The sequence below is a fragment of the Gastrolobium bilobum genome, unplaced genomic scaffold (genome assembly GCF_033153095.1).
Source record: "Gastrolobium bilobum isolate Gb01-03AN ecotype WA unplaced genomic scaffold, APGP_CSIRO_Gbil_v1 utg2182, whole genome shotgun sequence".
Taxonomy (NCBI): domain Eukaryota; kingdom Viridiplantae; phylum Streptophyta; class Magnoliopsida; order Fabales; family Fabaceae; genus Gastrolobium; species Gastrolobium bilobum.
Window position 1 is genome coordinate 695,308 of NW_026899651.1, and position 15,460 is coordinate 710,767.

Consider the following 15,460-nt stretch of genomic DNA (forward strand, 5'->3'; position numbering starts at 1 on the left):
GGTTACTTTTTGGAAACAAACGAAACGCGTTGGAAAAGCCACCTCACCCCACCTCACCTCACCCAACAAACAACTCAACACCACCCTTTTTTTTTCACTGTCCAATCTCATCTTACTATTCCTCCTCTCACCCAGAATTCCAGATTCCTTTGTTGGCCTCTCTTTCTTGCATCCTTTCTTTTTACACACACAAAAGAAGGTTTGCTTTGAATATATTTTCTATTTGTTTCCTACTTTGTTTTTCCTTTGGTCAATAACATGATAGTTTACCATCATCAATGATAACCGCCATCTCATTAAGGATATGTGGTTATTATATTATAATCTTCATCGTTTATAGGGATTGATTGTTTTCTCGTGTGATCAGATCATAACTACAATGGTTAAAGAGATAATTAATAGGGGTTTGATCAGATAATTCTGTTCTGTTGTTTTACTTTTGGTCTAAAATCTGAATTTGTGATGATATGTATCTGTTTAAGATTTTTTTTTTATTTTTTCAAATCAAAGTTAGTGTTGGTGTTCATTGAAACCATAGTTTGTTGCCTTCACGTGAATGATTCTGTGTTGTTTAGTTTGGAATTTCCTTCAAACTTTATAATATCCTTGAAGTTGTCCAATAATTGGTCAACTGTTTAAAATTTATTTCAAATACTTTTATGGTGTAAAATTTATTATTGAACTGGAAGATAGATATTATATTATGTGCAGTCTCCTAATCATGGAAATGAATGATGGACAAAGGCAGTAATTGATGTAAAACTACGTTTTAAGGTTATTGTCTATCTAGTGGTAGTGTTGGTGAAATCCTTCAAGTTGTGTCACTTTAATGTTCTGTTTCATAAATTCACTCAATCACAGAGAACATAAAGTTTACCAGATAAGCCAACCAATGTCACTGTCTTGGGGGTTGTTCTATTAGAATAACATGCTTATGCTTAGGAGTTTCTTTGCCCTAATTTTTGTATATAAAATCTACATTGATAGGAAGTTATTAAAATAACTATCGTTCCAAGTTTTCAGGTTTGACAAGTGGTGCTCAATAAATGGATCGAATTCTGGTTGGAGACTAGACATGGTATTTGGTGCATATTCAAGTTCTTAATTCTTATTTTTGAAATTTTTAAATGTAGTGTTGTCAATAATATGTGAAAGCTAACTCAGGTTCTGAAATTAGAAGCTTTGCACCATTCCAACCAAATAGATTCCAGAAATAGTTTTACATGTCTCATGTTGTTTTTACCAGCATCCTTCCCTTCCCCCTCTGCCTTGCCTCTAAATCTCTGAAAGGATTCTTATCTGTTGCAGGAGTCTCTGAAATTGTTGCTTCATCCTTGATCAGTGATGGCAGAGGAAACTATTATTGACCAGGATATGCCTGAGACTATTGAGCCTGAAAATGCTGATAAGATAGCAAATCCTAATGAGGGATTAGCCAAGTCCAAGACAATTGAGCCTGAAGATGTTGATGAGAAAGCAAATCCTAATGAGGGATTAGCTAAGTATGAGACAATTGAGACTGAAGATGTTGATGAGAAAGCAAATCCTAATGAGAGATTAACTATAACAAAAGGTCCACCTAAGATTCTTTCGCGTTATCTTAGTGGTCCAAAGGGTTCCTGCCATGATTTATGCAAATATGGCATTCAACATGCTGTTGAAGCTAAACCATGGAGTAGACCAAATAAATGGGTTGCCAAAAGGGAAAGGAAAACCAAAGTTCCAGACGAAAATGTAACTTCTTTGGCAGTGACAAAGAAACCAGGAAGCAGTTCAAAGCCTTCTCTAACTTCAAAAATTGTAAAGCCCAATTGTCCTGTTGACATCAAGGAAGTAACAGATGAAAAAACAGCCACTTCAGAGAAAAATTCACCACCTTTTGAAGAAACAGATGTTTCCATGGAACATTATAGCAGAAACCTAAGCCAAGCAAGTGAGCCATCTTCTCTCCCAGTGCAGGAATGTTCCAAAAGTCAAACAAAAAGGGGAATAGCCAAACACAAAAGTCCTTTAGGTTCATGCAGCAGAAAGGAAACTGAAAGCAGAAGCAAACAGGCAAGGACATCTTCAACTGGAGGCAAGGAAAAATCACTGCCACCAAGTATTCCCTTGCCTTCAAAAAATAATGTCAAGAAACCTTCAAGCTCAAGTGCTAAGACTGCCAAGAACTTAACAGGTGTGTCTTCTCTGAAAAATCATGAGAATGTTGAAGAAGCTAAACCTGAACTAGCCAGCAATGACACTTCTCCAGACAAAATTTTGCACATCATTGAACCTACATCCGCAAATTTATCTGAGGAAACTACTGTGGCTTGTGATGCAACTAAGTTGTCTTCACCCTCACCTTCATCATCAAGGGACAAAAGCTTGAAAAAGACCAATAAGAAAACTGGCAAGTCTGTGGTGTCTGCATCTTCAAGGAAAGGCCTTAGACATGCTGGGAACAATGGCAAGTCTGTGGCACTCTCTCATCTATCCTCAGGGAACACAGGCAAGACAAATATGCAGCATAAAGTGCGTAGTGCTTCACCATCATCATCTATTTCCCCATCCAACTCTTCCATTGGAAAAAAAAATGGTGCTACTTCTAAGTCCAACAATAAAGGACAAGGTGAAAATGTGAAAGTGGGGTACAAAATCAGGCCAAAAAGGAGTGCAATAGTTGGGGTAGCAAATAAAGCTATTCCAGCCTGGAAGTTAACTTTTAGGAGAGGAAAGGTGATTGAAATTCAGCCTCAAAGCAACAATGTTCCAAGGAGACTCAAATTCAAGTCAGCACGCTTGCTTGGTAATGACATCCGGAGAGATATAAATGGTACTAGAAATAGGATCATTAAGAGTAAAGAAGTTGATGATGGTGAGTTAAATGCTGCGAATATCAAATCTGAGAAAGTTTTTGTTCCCAACCTCCAAATTGTGGAAGGAAGTAAAAGGAGAAACGTTGGGAGGAAAGTTGGTGGAGATAGAAGTAAAATAGATGGCTCAAAATCAATACCTGATGAGAAAGTGGTTTTGAGGCATCAAAATGTGGAAGGGAAGAAACAAAACCCACGTTTGTATAATAATGTGATTGAAGAGACTGCAAGCATGCTTGCTGAGCTAAGGAAGAGCAAGGTTAAGGCTCTAGTTGGTGCATTTGAAACAGTGATATCTCTTGATTCTCCTCGAGAGGCCACACCCTCCGAAGTAAGCACACCTTGTTAAGTTACCTCAGGTTTGTTATGTGTTCAACAACATATAACCGTGTTATGTATAGATTGATAACTGTGTTATATATGGGAGAAAAACACAAAAAAGATGTGTTTCTGATAGTGACTTTGGTCATAAGCTTTGGCCTTTGTGAAACTGAAAATGTTTGTTATTGTGGCGTGGGTTTATTAAGCTCAGATTGTTAATGTTGTTTTCCTGTGTTTTACTGTTTCCTTTTTGATGTCATTGAGATTTTATGAATGAGACGTTTGACTGGAATGTGTTAAGCTGTTGGTCGTTACTGATATAACGTTTTTGCTTTAAATTTTCTGGATATATGATATCTCTTTCGCTATAAACATTAGATTTTACATCAATAATCATAACGAAGAAACGCAATATCTGATAACAAAAATATCCTATTAATATATTAATCAGATATATTGCAATTCATATGGCCAATTGATCAGATATCTCGATTTTTACTCGAATAATGCATGTCTTCCAGCCAGAACATTTTGAGTAAGCTATCATTTCATTAAATATGAAATTTAAATACATATACCTGTGATATATAAGAACAGTTTGAGCAACAAAGAAAGATCTCATGTCACTTGTATAAAAATAATCTTAGTTGGAGATGAAATAGTTAAAACAAGCATGACATTTCAGCTATACTGGTTCTATACATGCTGATGATCACTTGACAGAACAGAAACTTCAACCATAAACTGCAGAGGTTCCTTATTCCCTCATAATGGAAGAGTATAATGGCACGTTTACAGGCTGGCTGAGACATGAATTATCTTTTAAATAAAATCCAGTTACATGCATACAAACAACCTACCTCGTAAGCTCTTCTTTACTCTTATGCTTTTCAATCACTGGGAACTCCAAAAAATAAAAATTCCAAGTATTTTATATCAACTAAATCTACAAAATGCCTTGCAAAACTCACCGTGTAAAAAGATTGATATTTCAAAAAGGTTGGTTTGAAGTTCACCAGACAAAGTCCATACCACCATATTTAGCCACAATTACAGTAATGGTAGTTACTGATGGCTATTGTCACTAGCCACTTATCTATTATTTATATATAACAAAAATGCTCAACCCGTACTATGTACATTTCCCAAACCGTTCAATATTTTTGGCTTTGACCAAGAAACGAGCTTTGGTATGTTACTCGAACAGGTTAATCTTCAGAGCCAGCTTTTTGGATGTACATGTGACCGTACTAGCAGTGTGCAACAATTTTCAGTAGCCATGCGTGTGACCATTAGATTTATCAATGAAAATAAGATTACAATGTTTGAACTCAGACTTCATCAACCCCATTGGCAATTTCCACTGAAAAGAACTGCTCTACTTTATCAATGAAGGTGTGAGGAAATCTACAGTGCAACATTAAATGTGAGGTCTCTGAAATAGGTAGATTGTGCTTAGAAGCCGTTTCTTCAGAATTCTTAGTTGCCTTGCTTCTTATTCTGCCATTTTTTGTGCTGTTTCCCAAAGCACCACTCTTTCCCAAGGAAGCCCGAGTGCCTTTGCCATTGGAACGGCTGTTTTTAATAGGAATGTCCACTTGAGACTTTCTAAATTCAGTAACTAATTGATTACATTCACTTGATTCATCTGTTGGAGAATTATCCAAGGCTGAATTAAGTTGAGTTGCTGGAGCAGCATTTCTGCAAGATCTTAGCAAGGAAAGGAGCATGTCAACACTCAGTTCTTGCTGAACTACAAACTTGTTCTGCTCACAACCGTAGCATGCAGCAACTAATGTGCCAGCCAAGATTGGCATCAACTCTGGGTCACTGAAGAAAACGAATGGCAGATCGCATACCTGTCATCATACAGAAGAACATTAGATTATATCAACAAAACTGAACATATAAACCAAAATTTCTTAAATGTTCAGACCTTATGGAGGATGGTGGGACTCTTTCCCCATCGAAGGACAGCTTGATTCCCAGGATGAAACAATGCAAAATGACCGAGAAGAGATAGAGATTCAAGCATAAGTGAACCAACCTGAGAAACAACGCAGATCGTGGCATTAAAGTGTTATTGTAGCTACGTATCCCCCAACAAATTAATTTAAGGCATCTAATACCAATAACGCATGAAGAATAAGGCAAGGTGTTCATCCCTGCTATAAATGCTTCCTACGCACAGCACTCATTAGCACTAACGTTTTTTTTTTCTTTATTTTTTGGGCAAATTATGCTGACCTTCCTAGAGGTTAGATGAAATTACACTGACCTCTCACAATAGTTTTCGAATTTGCATGTATCCCCCTGTTTGTGAGCAGAAGGGGTGCGTGTCCTAAAAATTTATTTTAAGAAAATGGGAGTAATTAAAAAGAAAAGGAAGAGGAATTAGTCAGGTGAAACTTCTAAGTGGAGGTGGTCACTTTAATTACGGAAAATAGAGGGGAAATTAGTGTAATCTTATCACATCTCTGGAGGATAGTATGATTTACCCATTTTTGTTTGGGAAGCTTCCACTCATGAACACCTTGAACACAAATGAGTTACCCTGCCCATGTTGTCTACCCTACACCAACACTAAATGTGAGGTTGAAGATATTTCGTTTTAGAAGGTCCTAGAGTTAGGCAAGCCAAGGTTTCCAAGGCCAAGATAAGCCTTTCATCATTAAAGTATAAAGAATCCCCTTTACGAAATTTTTGAGTCGTTGGTGGCTCACCTGATCATTAGGAGCTTTCCACCTGCTGGCACAATGAGAAAGAAGGAAGCTCATCAAATGGAAAATTTCCATTTTCAGATCTGGCCTAGCCTGTGAGCAAAACAACATAAGTAGGAACATATCAAGCGAGATCAGCACCAGGAAAAATAAAGAGAAGTAAAGACTCTTACCAAATTGAACTTAAATACCTAAGCATTATTAAGTTTAACATACAGCTGCTTTAAATATAGATTATAATCATAAGGGGAATCAGCAAATTTACCAGCATTCGCTGCAAAAATAAAAGATCCAAAAGAGCCACATTGTTCAGCACCTTCAGTACCCCAGCTGCCACCTCTTCAAAATTAGACGGAAGGATAAATGAAGCCTAGAAGAAAATGAAGTTATTCGACTTAGTAAGAACAAAGTAGTAAGAATTTCAACCATGATTTTAAAATCCAATACTTGCAGCTGCTTCAAATTTAACCATATCATTTCTCAAGGGTTAAGGCTAATGACCAACTCAACTTAAAGCAAGACATATTACCAATTCAACTTCTCCAATCATGTATCATACTCTCAGGGAAACAGCAAAGATTAAGTGTCATCATAAAGACAAATTTTAAAATAAAAAATAAAGGAGACCAGAAACTAATCACGAAGTCAAAACAAGGAAAGCCAGCAAACGGTAACTGCTTCACGAATTGTTTTAATTAAAGGTTCCATTAAGTATTTAAAAAGTCCTAGAGACCAAAGGCCAAATTGTGTAAAACACAGAATGCTATTTTTTTTTCCCTCCTAAATAAAAAAAGGCTACGTATTCACTTAAATTGAGATTCAATTTAGAAACTCCTGATAAGTACATCACTACATCCCAAATAAATGGTAGGAGATATGCCGTATTAGATCAATGCCAACAGAATAACGCATGCCCATTCTCAGCTTAATAGTAAACTAACTACTAGTTCTCGACTATTTTGCAGCAAAATGTTTTAACCACAACATATACAAACAATACAATAGAAAATGAAAAAAAGGTATAAAATAATGGCAATGTCAGAAATCTATTGAGTTTTCACAATAAAGATTTTCAACATTAATTATTACAACTTGTATGAATGAATTTGCAGGTTGGAGAAAGCTTACCTGTTCAGAGGATGATCTATTGTTTGCCTGCAGAAGAACAGCAGTCAAAAGAGAAGGGAGACTGACCAATCCTGTTTCTGAAACAGCTGAAAGAAGAAATACTACTGGCTGAGCCAAAATTGATACTTTTTCATTTTTCTGTGCTGTAACATTTATCACCGTATGTCTTTCATCCTTCTGGGGAACAGAAGAATTAGCAATATCCCCACTCTGATTTTTCTTGGATTCATCTAGATCATCTATCTTTTCCGTATCATCATTTTTCAGCTTAACAGAACTATCATGCTCCAATTCACTATCCTTGCCGATAGACATAGATTCATCATTCCTGTTCACCTTTATTATTTCATCCAATGGTCTGTCCTCAGGGACATCAGGTAAAGGCATAACTGAGCTGTCAATGATCACTGATAAGGGACTGTTATCTCCCCAGGAGTTATTCACTACAGAATGTGTAGAATCAGCAAGTTTAGCCCCTTCACTGCCAATTTCCTGCTCCATTGCAACAGGGGAAGATTCCCAGTCAATATAACTCATTTTTCTAGGTCTGGAAGTCAAAACCACCAAAAGTTGTATACTTAAGAGAATAGAGGCAGGAAAAGCTGACCCTTCCATCTGAGGCCTATCATGAAGTGCAAAAAGATCTCTTAACCTGTGAATCACTTGATAGGAAATCAGTAACTCCAGCAAGCCATCCCGCATCTGAAGCTGTCTTTCTTCTGAACTTACATGACCAAAAATTGCAGTAACAGTCAACAAAAAATTATTTAATATTTCAGAAATTGATTCGAAGTTCTCATGGGATGCTTTATTTGATGGCAAACTAAAGTTTCCTGGAATACTTAAAGATGCTGCAATCTTTATATAGTTCTCAAGAGCTGCTGACAGCATCGGGATGATTGGGGGCAAAAAATTCTGTGCAAGGAAATAACTCCTATTTGCAGGTGCAGATAGTACGACTCTCAGAAGTTTTAACAAGTGCAGAGTAACCTGGCATGCTTCAGGTTTTGATATGTGAGAAGCAGGCAGAGCAGAAGCAATAAAATCAAGTAGACCAGCTTGACGAGATGCCTGGAGCTCAGGATCCTTTCCCTCCAAATACTAGAAAGTAATAAATAAATGAACACAAGCACAAGTTTAAAAATTAACTAAAGCAATTGAAAAATTAAAAGATTATTATCCATAAATTCCACCATTCAAAGGGGCATCACACACATGTAAACTGTAAATAAGTCCCAAGAAAAGAGGAATTCGGTTCAACATCTAGTCAGGAACAAGGAGTTGGTTGGACAGTTGTCCATAAAAGTTAATGATCTATAATTTCTGATTAAACAAAAACAAAGACCATATGCAAGCATCAACGAGAAAGGAACATAGTGAAGCTCACCATTAACGAGAAAGAAACAAATACAACAGCAAAAGTAGGAAAATTTTCCAGATGAACTTATTCAATAACTAAACAAGAGCTCTCCAAGAAGGGCTATCTAAATCAGCACAAGATTCATATTTCGAAGTGTAGGAAAAAATTTCAATGCACATAAAACCTTATCTTACAAAGCAACATTCTTAACTTTGAAACAAGATGTTAAAAATTTCTGGATCCAAAGATAAGGAGACATATAATTTCCAGTGAAAGAAAAAAGAACAGTGAAGCTCAGTAATAACTAGAAAGAAACAAATACAACAGCAAGAGTAGGTAATTTTTCCAGAAAAATATTTATTCACTAACTAAACAAGAGCTCTCCAAGAAGGGCTATTTAAAGTAGCACAAGATTCATTATGAATTGTAGGGACAAAAATTAAATGCACATAAAATCTTATCTTAAAAAGCAACATTCTTAACTTTGAAACAAGATGTTTTAAAATTTATGGAGCCAAAGATTAGGGGACATAATATCGTGAACAAAAAAGAATACCTTGATCATTTCTGAAATTATTAGCCCTATACTTGTGGCCCCTTCTTTTCTTGCTTGCCTAAGTTTTTGAAGTTCTTGAAGCCACCGGCCAACTTTTGCCCTAGCAGCACCCACTGCTACTCTATATCCAATGCCAGCACTTTCACCACCAAGAGGGGGCTCAAGAAACTCATACTTCAAAGCCATAAGCCTTTGTCGAATTTTCTTAATTCTTCTCTTTATTGAGTGTTGCAATGTGATATTGCCAATTCCAAGACCAGAACCTACACCAGAGGCAATGTTTGTTTGAGAATCATCACTGCCGTTTGTGGGTGTAGATCTACCTTGCCCATCTTTATTTAATGATCGACGCAGCAAAGGAGATGATTGATCTCTCAAATTTGCTCTCTCCCGAATTTGCTCCAAGTAAATCTTACGACGTTGTTCACTTTCATTAAGTCTCTCTGCCAATTTCTGGGCCAAGAGTTCAGCTTCCTCTTGTTGTGCTTTGGCTCTTTCTTCCTTTCTTCGAAGCTGTTCAATAGCTCTTGCTTCCCGTGCTGCACTTGATGCTTTTCTTTCCTCTTCCCTTCTGACTTGAGCCTCCTCCTTTTTCCGCTGTATCTCAGCAAGACGCTGTAACTTTTCAGCCTCAATGAGTTTTCGGCGCTCTAGGACAGCTTCTTCCCTTGCCAAGTCCTCCTTTTGCTTAGATTTTATCACTTGAAGCTTTTCAGCTCTCCTCAACTCTGACTCATGAAGTTTCTGTCGCAACATAAATTTTTTATTTTCTTCATTCAAGGAAGTAATAAACCGAACCTCATTTACCTTGCTGCTTTCATCACCAGCTCTCTTCACCACTTGAGCTAGAAAAGCTTCATGACGAGATTCACTGCGTTGATGGCGGGCATACATGCCCTCCCGTAACTTCAGATGACGAACAGCATGCCATTCATTGACACGATTTAATTTTTGTGACGTACGTTGAAGCTTTTGAACTCTCTCATTCTCTAACTCACTTCTGATCCTCATAGCACGAGCGTGCTTTTCTTCTGCTTCCTTTTTTAAGTCTGAAGAGGTTTTCTTCTTTTTGTCAGGAGACATCAGTTTATCATGCAGAGTACGTACCCGCTCAGTACTTTTCCTGCTCAGGCTTGGTGAATACGACGTGCGTGAAGAGACACGAAATGGAGATGAAAGTATGTCCTCCCAGTTCCTCTTCTCCTTCCAAGCATTCATGGACTTTCCCGGTGCAGTACTCCTCTTTTCCTTATCTTTTTCAGGCAGTGGTATTTGCCTCCGGATGTTATCTGTGGATCTGGGGTTTTTATCATTAACAACTTCTGTTGGTGGTTTATCTTTCTTAGAAAGAAGCTTGTCAGCTCCAGATCCAAGATGATCTCTTTTACCCTTGGTGGTGGCAAAAGCAGAAGAATTTTCAGAGGGAGGTAGTTTAGATAAATTAACATCCGAAGTTAATAATCTTTCTGGTCTGTTACATCCACCTTGCACCATGATTGAATCACGGGGTTTCCCCCCTTCAATATTATGCTTTTTTTCATTTAGATTCCTTTGGTTAACATCTGAAGATCCAATATGCTTTCTTGACTTTGTCACTGAATCTTTGGCACTGTGAGTGCCATCACTGATCCTAGATTTTTTCGCATTGCAAACAGATTCAGAAGTTGAACATTTAGACATGGCATTTTCTGTGTTATTAGCTGATTGTAAGCTAGCACGCTCTTGTTGAATCTTTCTAAAAGCCTCAAGAGACGAAGATAGTATATCTGCCCTATGTGGTGAAGTTGTCATCCGTCGGACCTAGAATCAGATAAAAGCAACTGAACTTCTGAAGCATAAGAAAGCCAGATTGTACACATTTCTAACACGTAATATTCATAATGCCATATGTGAAGTCAAGGACCAGCATCTTGGAAACCATAAAATAAGCAAGCAAACAAGTATAGACCATAAAGTGGTTGCATGCTCAAATGTATGTTTTATTTATATATTTTTTCTGTCAGAGTCTGAGATGGGAAGATGAACCAATGGCTGTTAGTCTAAACTACAACAATGTTTAATAGCACTCATGGTTCAGTAAATCCAGTTGGAATGACATGAATTAAATCATGTATAAGTTATAAAATAAAAGAAAAAAAAAAACAAATAATATCCAATGGTGGGTGAGATGATCTTGTTCCATAGTGTTCGGCTAGTAAGTTAACACTTGTTTGATTTGATCCTAACATCTCTATACTTATCATACAAAGGAGAGATTCCAAATATACATACACTCACCACAAAGCTACACATTTATGCAAAGATACAGATTCATCACAGAAAATTCTATCCCTCTGAAATATACCACATAGGGCAAAAAGGAATAAACTTGTCTATCAAATTACCATAATCAACTTCAATCAAAGAAAAATAGAATGGAAAAGAAAAGAGACTGTGCATATATCATGTTGTTAGAGTGTAATATAAATCATTAAAAAGACCCTCACCCAACACCTTAAGGTTTTGGGTTGAAGTGGTTCTTTACATGGTATCAGAGCTTCCTTGACCACAAGGTCACGAGTTCGATCCTCACCGCCCCCCACTTGTAGAATTAAATAAGCATAAGGTAAAACCAAAAATTGGGCCTATGCAATAATCCACCCTTCAAGCCCAAAGGGCTCTTGCGTGAGGGGGTGTGTTAGAGTGTAATATAAATCATTAAAAAGACTCTCACCCAACACCTTAAGGTTTTGGGTTGAAGTGGTTCTTTACACATGTCACTCAATGAATGATTATTCCCCATCTGCATAAGTGTACATGCATATTACACTCACATTGCCCCTCACATTCAATGATAGTGAGTGCAATTATCTTTAGGTTTCATCCTTTCTGAAAGTTGGAAGACCAATCAGCTTATCAAACCTTTGCTTAACATAACACAGGCAAAATAGAGACATTGCTTTTCAAAAAAATGGTGAATTCTATATTAATGAATAAATTTTTTTTCTTTAGCAGGGGGTCCATAGTTGTCACTTGTCAGGCACAACCTATAAAATTTATGAAAGGCTCATTGTAGCATCTTGGAAGTTGGAACCACAAAATATAAACCTGAACAATGGATGGAAACAGACTAATAGCAACAGTATGTGATCAAGCATACCATACCTCCCATGAGAGAGCATGTGGCCTGCGATGATCACTCTTCAAGATGACAGGAACTCCATCAATTATTTGTGAAGACTTTTTAACCTTTTCAAATTCCTCAACTCTGGTTATTAGCTCTCTAAAATCAGATGCTGCCTCCTCAAGAACAAGAATTGCCTCTTTCATCTGTGTCAAATCACATTCTAGTTCACAAAGAAGATAAAGTTCATCAACAGACCTATTAAGATTCTCAAATAGAAAGCACCAAAGCCTTTGCCTGAACCTTTCTTTGCTTTCATTTGAATCACCTTCTTCAGGAGCACCCATATTATGAGAGCTCGAAACAACATTTTCCAAATTACCATCCTGTGGACCCCTAAGCTCTTCAACAGAAGCTGCAGAATCACTGCCAATTTTAGGTTCTTCTGACTCAGTACCCTGGACAGTAACTTTTTTGCTTAAGCTGCAATTTTGTTCTGGCACTTCAGAAATTTTGATATCACTTACCACATTGATAGGAGCATCTGCCTCATTTGCAATCATCGCAGCATCTTTTGCAGGCAAAAAGTCATTGTTAATGCCCTTATCATTTGCTGTTTTATTGACTTCATCATTTTTCTTATCGCAATATAAATTATCATCTTCTGGAACAATTGTTTCCCCATTCATTTCTTGATTTTTTAAATGTTCAAAAGATATATTCTTAACATCTTCACCACTCTGTCCAAACATTTCATCCTCACATCTCAATGAAGGGATATGATGAGAAACAATCTCTGCATCAATATCAGTTGCCGTCAACTCTTTTTCTTGGGATTGATATGAAGCACAAGGTAACGCGTCAGAAATATTTTCATGCTTTCTACGGCTAAGCAAACTATCATCTCCAATACTACCAAACTTGATTCCAACTCCAATCAAGTTTTCATGTGGCAGTGCCAAGCCACCCTCCTCACAATCACCCCATCTTGTTTTCGGGGCTATGTCAGCCTTATCAGTTTGGTGTAACTTCCTAACTTCTTCAAGTTCACCTTGAGAATCCGGAGTAAGAAGTGGAGCTGACTTCTGACTTTCAGTATTATGTCTAACCACACTTGGATTAAGATAGCTTGTGCCCTCTTCTTCGTTTGACACAGAAGGAGAACTCATAACACTCACAGGGACAGGGTTCTGTAAAAAATTATCCCCTGACCTCAAAAGATGAGTTTTCTGCTTGCTATGTGAATTGTCATCAGTTTTATTCATGGATTGCTGAGTGCGAGGAGAGTTAGAAGCATTTTTCCCTGCAAATCCTCCCACCCAGCTCTGCAAAGAGAATTTTGAAATATTTCTATGCTTCTGGATAAGAAGGAAACAACATTAATTAGAGCGTGCAATCAATGTAAGTAACCAAATTACAGAAAGTAGGATTAAAGCAAACATATGGATGCTAAAACACTGAGCTTCCTATTGTGAATGAATAATAACTATAGACAAAGTCTACATTTTTCTTCCTCTTGTCTTCAACTTTATCTCTCATTAAGTACTCTTTGGGAAAGGAAAAAAAATAAAATAAGGAGCAATAATAACAATAATAATAACATCGAAGAAAACGGTCATAAATCAAAGATTCATAATAGAATGCATCAACAGTGTTAAAAAAAATTAAAAAAAAAAAAAACCTTTTTGACTTGGAACCATCCTGAGTTCTGATCATCAACTACTTCACCGTCCTCCATCACGAAATGATCAATGCAGTGAGTGATTTACGTTTAGAGAAGTTAACGTTCCATCAAAATTCCCACATGGAGGATACAACATGAAGTTATTGAAATTGATAATCATTGAACTGCTACAGAGAGAAATATCAATTGGGAACGATTTTCAGAGCTAAACTAAAATAGTGAGAGTGAAAAAGACGAACTTGCAAAGAAAGGAAGTGAAAATAGTGAATGGAAAACATAGGAATTTGAAGGGAACTAAGGAGGGGGAAAGGGTTTTTTTTTTTTTTTTTAGGGTTTTGAAGATGATTTATTGAAGGAGCGAAGAGAAAGAGTAGAAAAAGAAACAAAAGGAGGGAATGAGGTTTATAGGTGGGAGTTGAGAACAGCATGCAAGACAAGACTTTGCCTTTTTCTTTCTTTATTTATTTTCCATGTATGGGTCGGTGTTGCTGTACTCTACGCATGTTTGTGTTTTGGTTTACCTTTGAGTGTGTTTTGGTTTAACAAATTAGTAATTAGTATTAGTTAAAAGAGAATTTAACCATCAAAATGTTTATACTTAAAATTAAACTGCCTCAATTTCGTAGAGATAGGTTATTCTACCTATTATTTTTTCTGTCTATCTTTACTTATTACTTTAAAATATCATTAGATCAAAATCTTAACTAATATTTATCTTTCTTTCTTTCTCTTCTTAGAATTTTGATCTAACGGTGTTAAAGAGTAATAGGCAAAGGTAAAAATAATAATAATAATAAGTAGAATATACTATCACAATTTCTTAATCAGAAATTATATTTAGGTTGACTTAGATATGGAAGTGAATTCTCCTATTTATATGGGATATGGTGATTTGGAGAATCTCAATCATTTTTATATAAATTAAGAATGGTGGAGGAATAAATTAAAATTAATAAAGAAAGAAAATAGTCGCTGATTTGTATTTAGAGGATTGATTGAGATCTCATATCAAATACAGGAAAATTTCTATTGTGCAGCGGTTGTATCCACTAGGTACAATTTTTTTTTTAAAGAAGAAAATTTTCTTCCATTTTGATCCATTTTTTTTTCAGTTATTTTCATTTAAATCTCTTTTTTTAGTGCACCAAAAAAAGTGCTCCAAATACAGAATCCACTCCTTTTAGTAATTAAATAATTTTTTTCATAGCAAAAAAGTTTAAATTTGAGAAGGACACGCCTAATCTCATTGATATTTTATGAAGACATTACATATTAACTACCAAAAATAAAAGCATAATAATTGAACCCAAGTCATTGTTTGTTAGCAGTTAGCACTCACCAAATAATTTGCTGCTCTTATATTTTAGTGCAACAATATAAATACATTATCATGTATAGGTGGTGAAGTCCGGTCAAAATAAATAAATTTTGCCCTTAAATATTTTTTATTTAATGTTATGTTTTGTTTAGAGGGCGAACCTATATTGTACTGACATGAAACACGACACGAGACTGCAATATGTTAATTTTAAAAAATATTAAATTTTGACACGTTAAGACATGTTTTGATATTAAATAATATTTTTAATTTATATAATGTATATTATATTTAATATTTAATAATTTAATAAAAAATGAAGTTAAACTTATAATACACATCAATTTTGCAAAGAAACATAAGATATTATAAATAATATTAAACTTAATAAAATGATAATCGTAATCCAACGAAT

The 15,460-nt window shown here is 36.0% G+C and overlaps 2 protein-coding genes across 2 annotated transcripts; one reads left to right on the top strand and one right to left on the bottom strand.

Annotated features, from left to right (window-relative positions):
- Positions 1-1,021: 1,021 nt before the first annotated feature.
- Positions 1,022-3,342, top strand: LOC133292262 (uncharacterized). Its single transcript, XM_061490657.1, has 2 exons — positions 1,022-1,078; positions 1,309-3,342. The coding sequence occupies exon 2, from the start codon at positions 1,345-1,347 to the stop codon at positions 3,202-3,204; it is 1,860 nt and encodes a 619-aa protein (XP_061346641.1). The 5' UTR covers positions 1,022-1,078; positions 1,309-1,344; the 3' UTR covers positions 3,205-3,342.
- Positions 3,343-4,181: 839 nt separating this feature from the next.
- On the bottom strand, positions 4,182-13,895 carry LOC133292263 (uncharacterized). Its single transcript, XM_061490658.1, has 8 exons — positions 13,725-13,895; positions 12,085-13,401; positions 8,941-10,740; positions 7,025-8,125; positions 6,162-6,266; positions 5,900-5,989; positions 5,113-5,223; positions 4,182-5,035 (listed from the first exon to the last, which is right to left on the bottom strand). Exons 1-8 carry the CDS (start codon positions 13,779-13,781, stop codon positions 4,508-4,510), a joined length of 5,109 nt encoding a protein of 1,702 aa, XP_061346642.1. The 5' UTR covers positions 13,782-13,895; the 3' UTR covers positions 4,182-4,507.
- Positions 13,896-15,460: the final 1,565 nt, after the last annotated feature.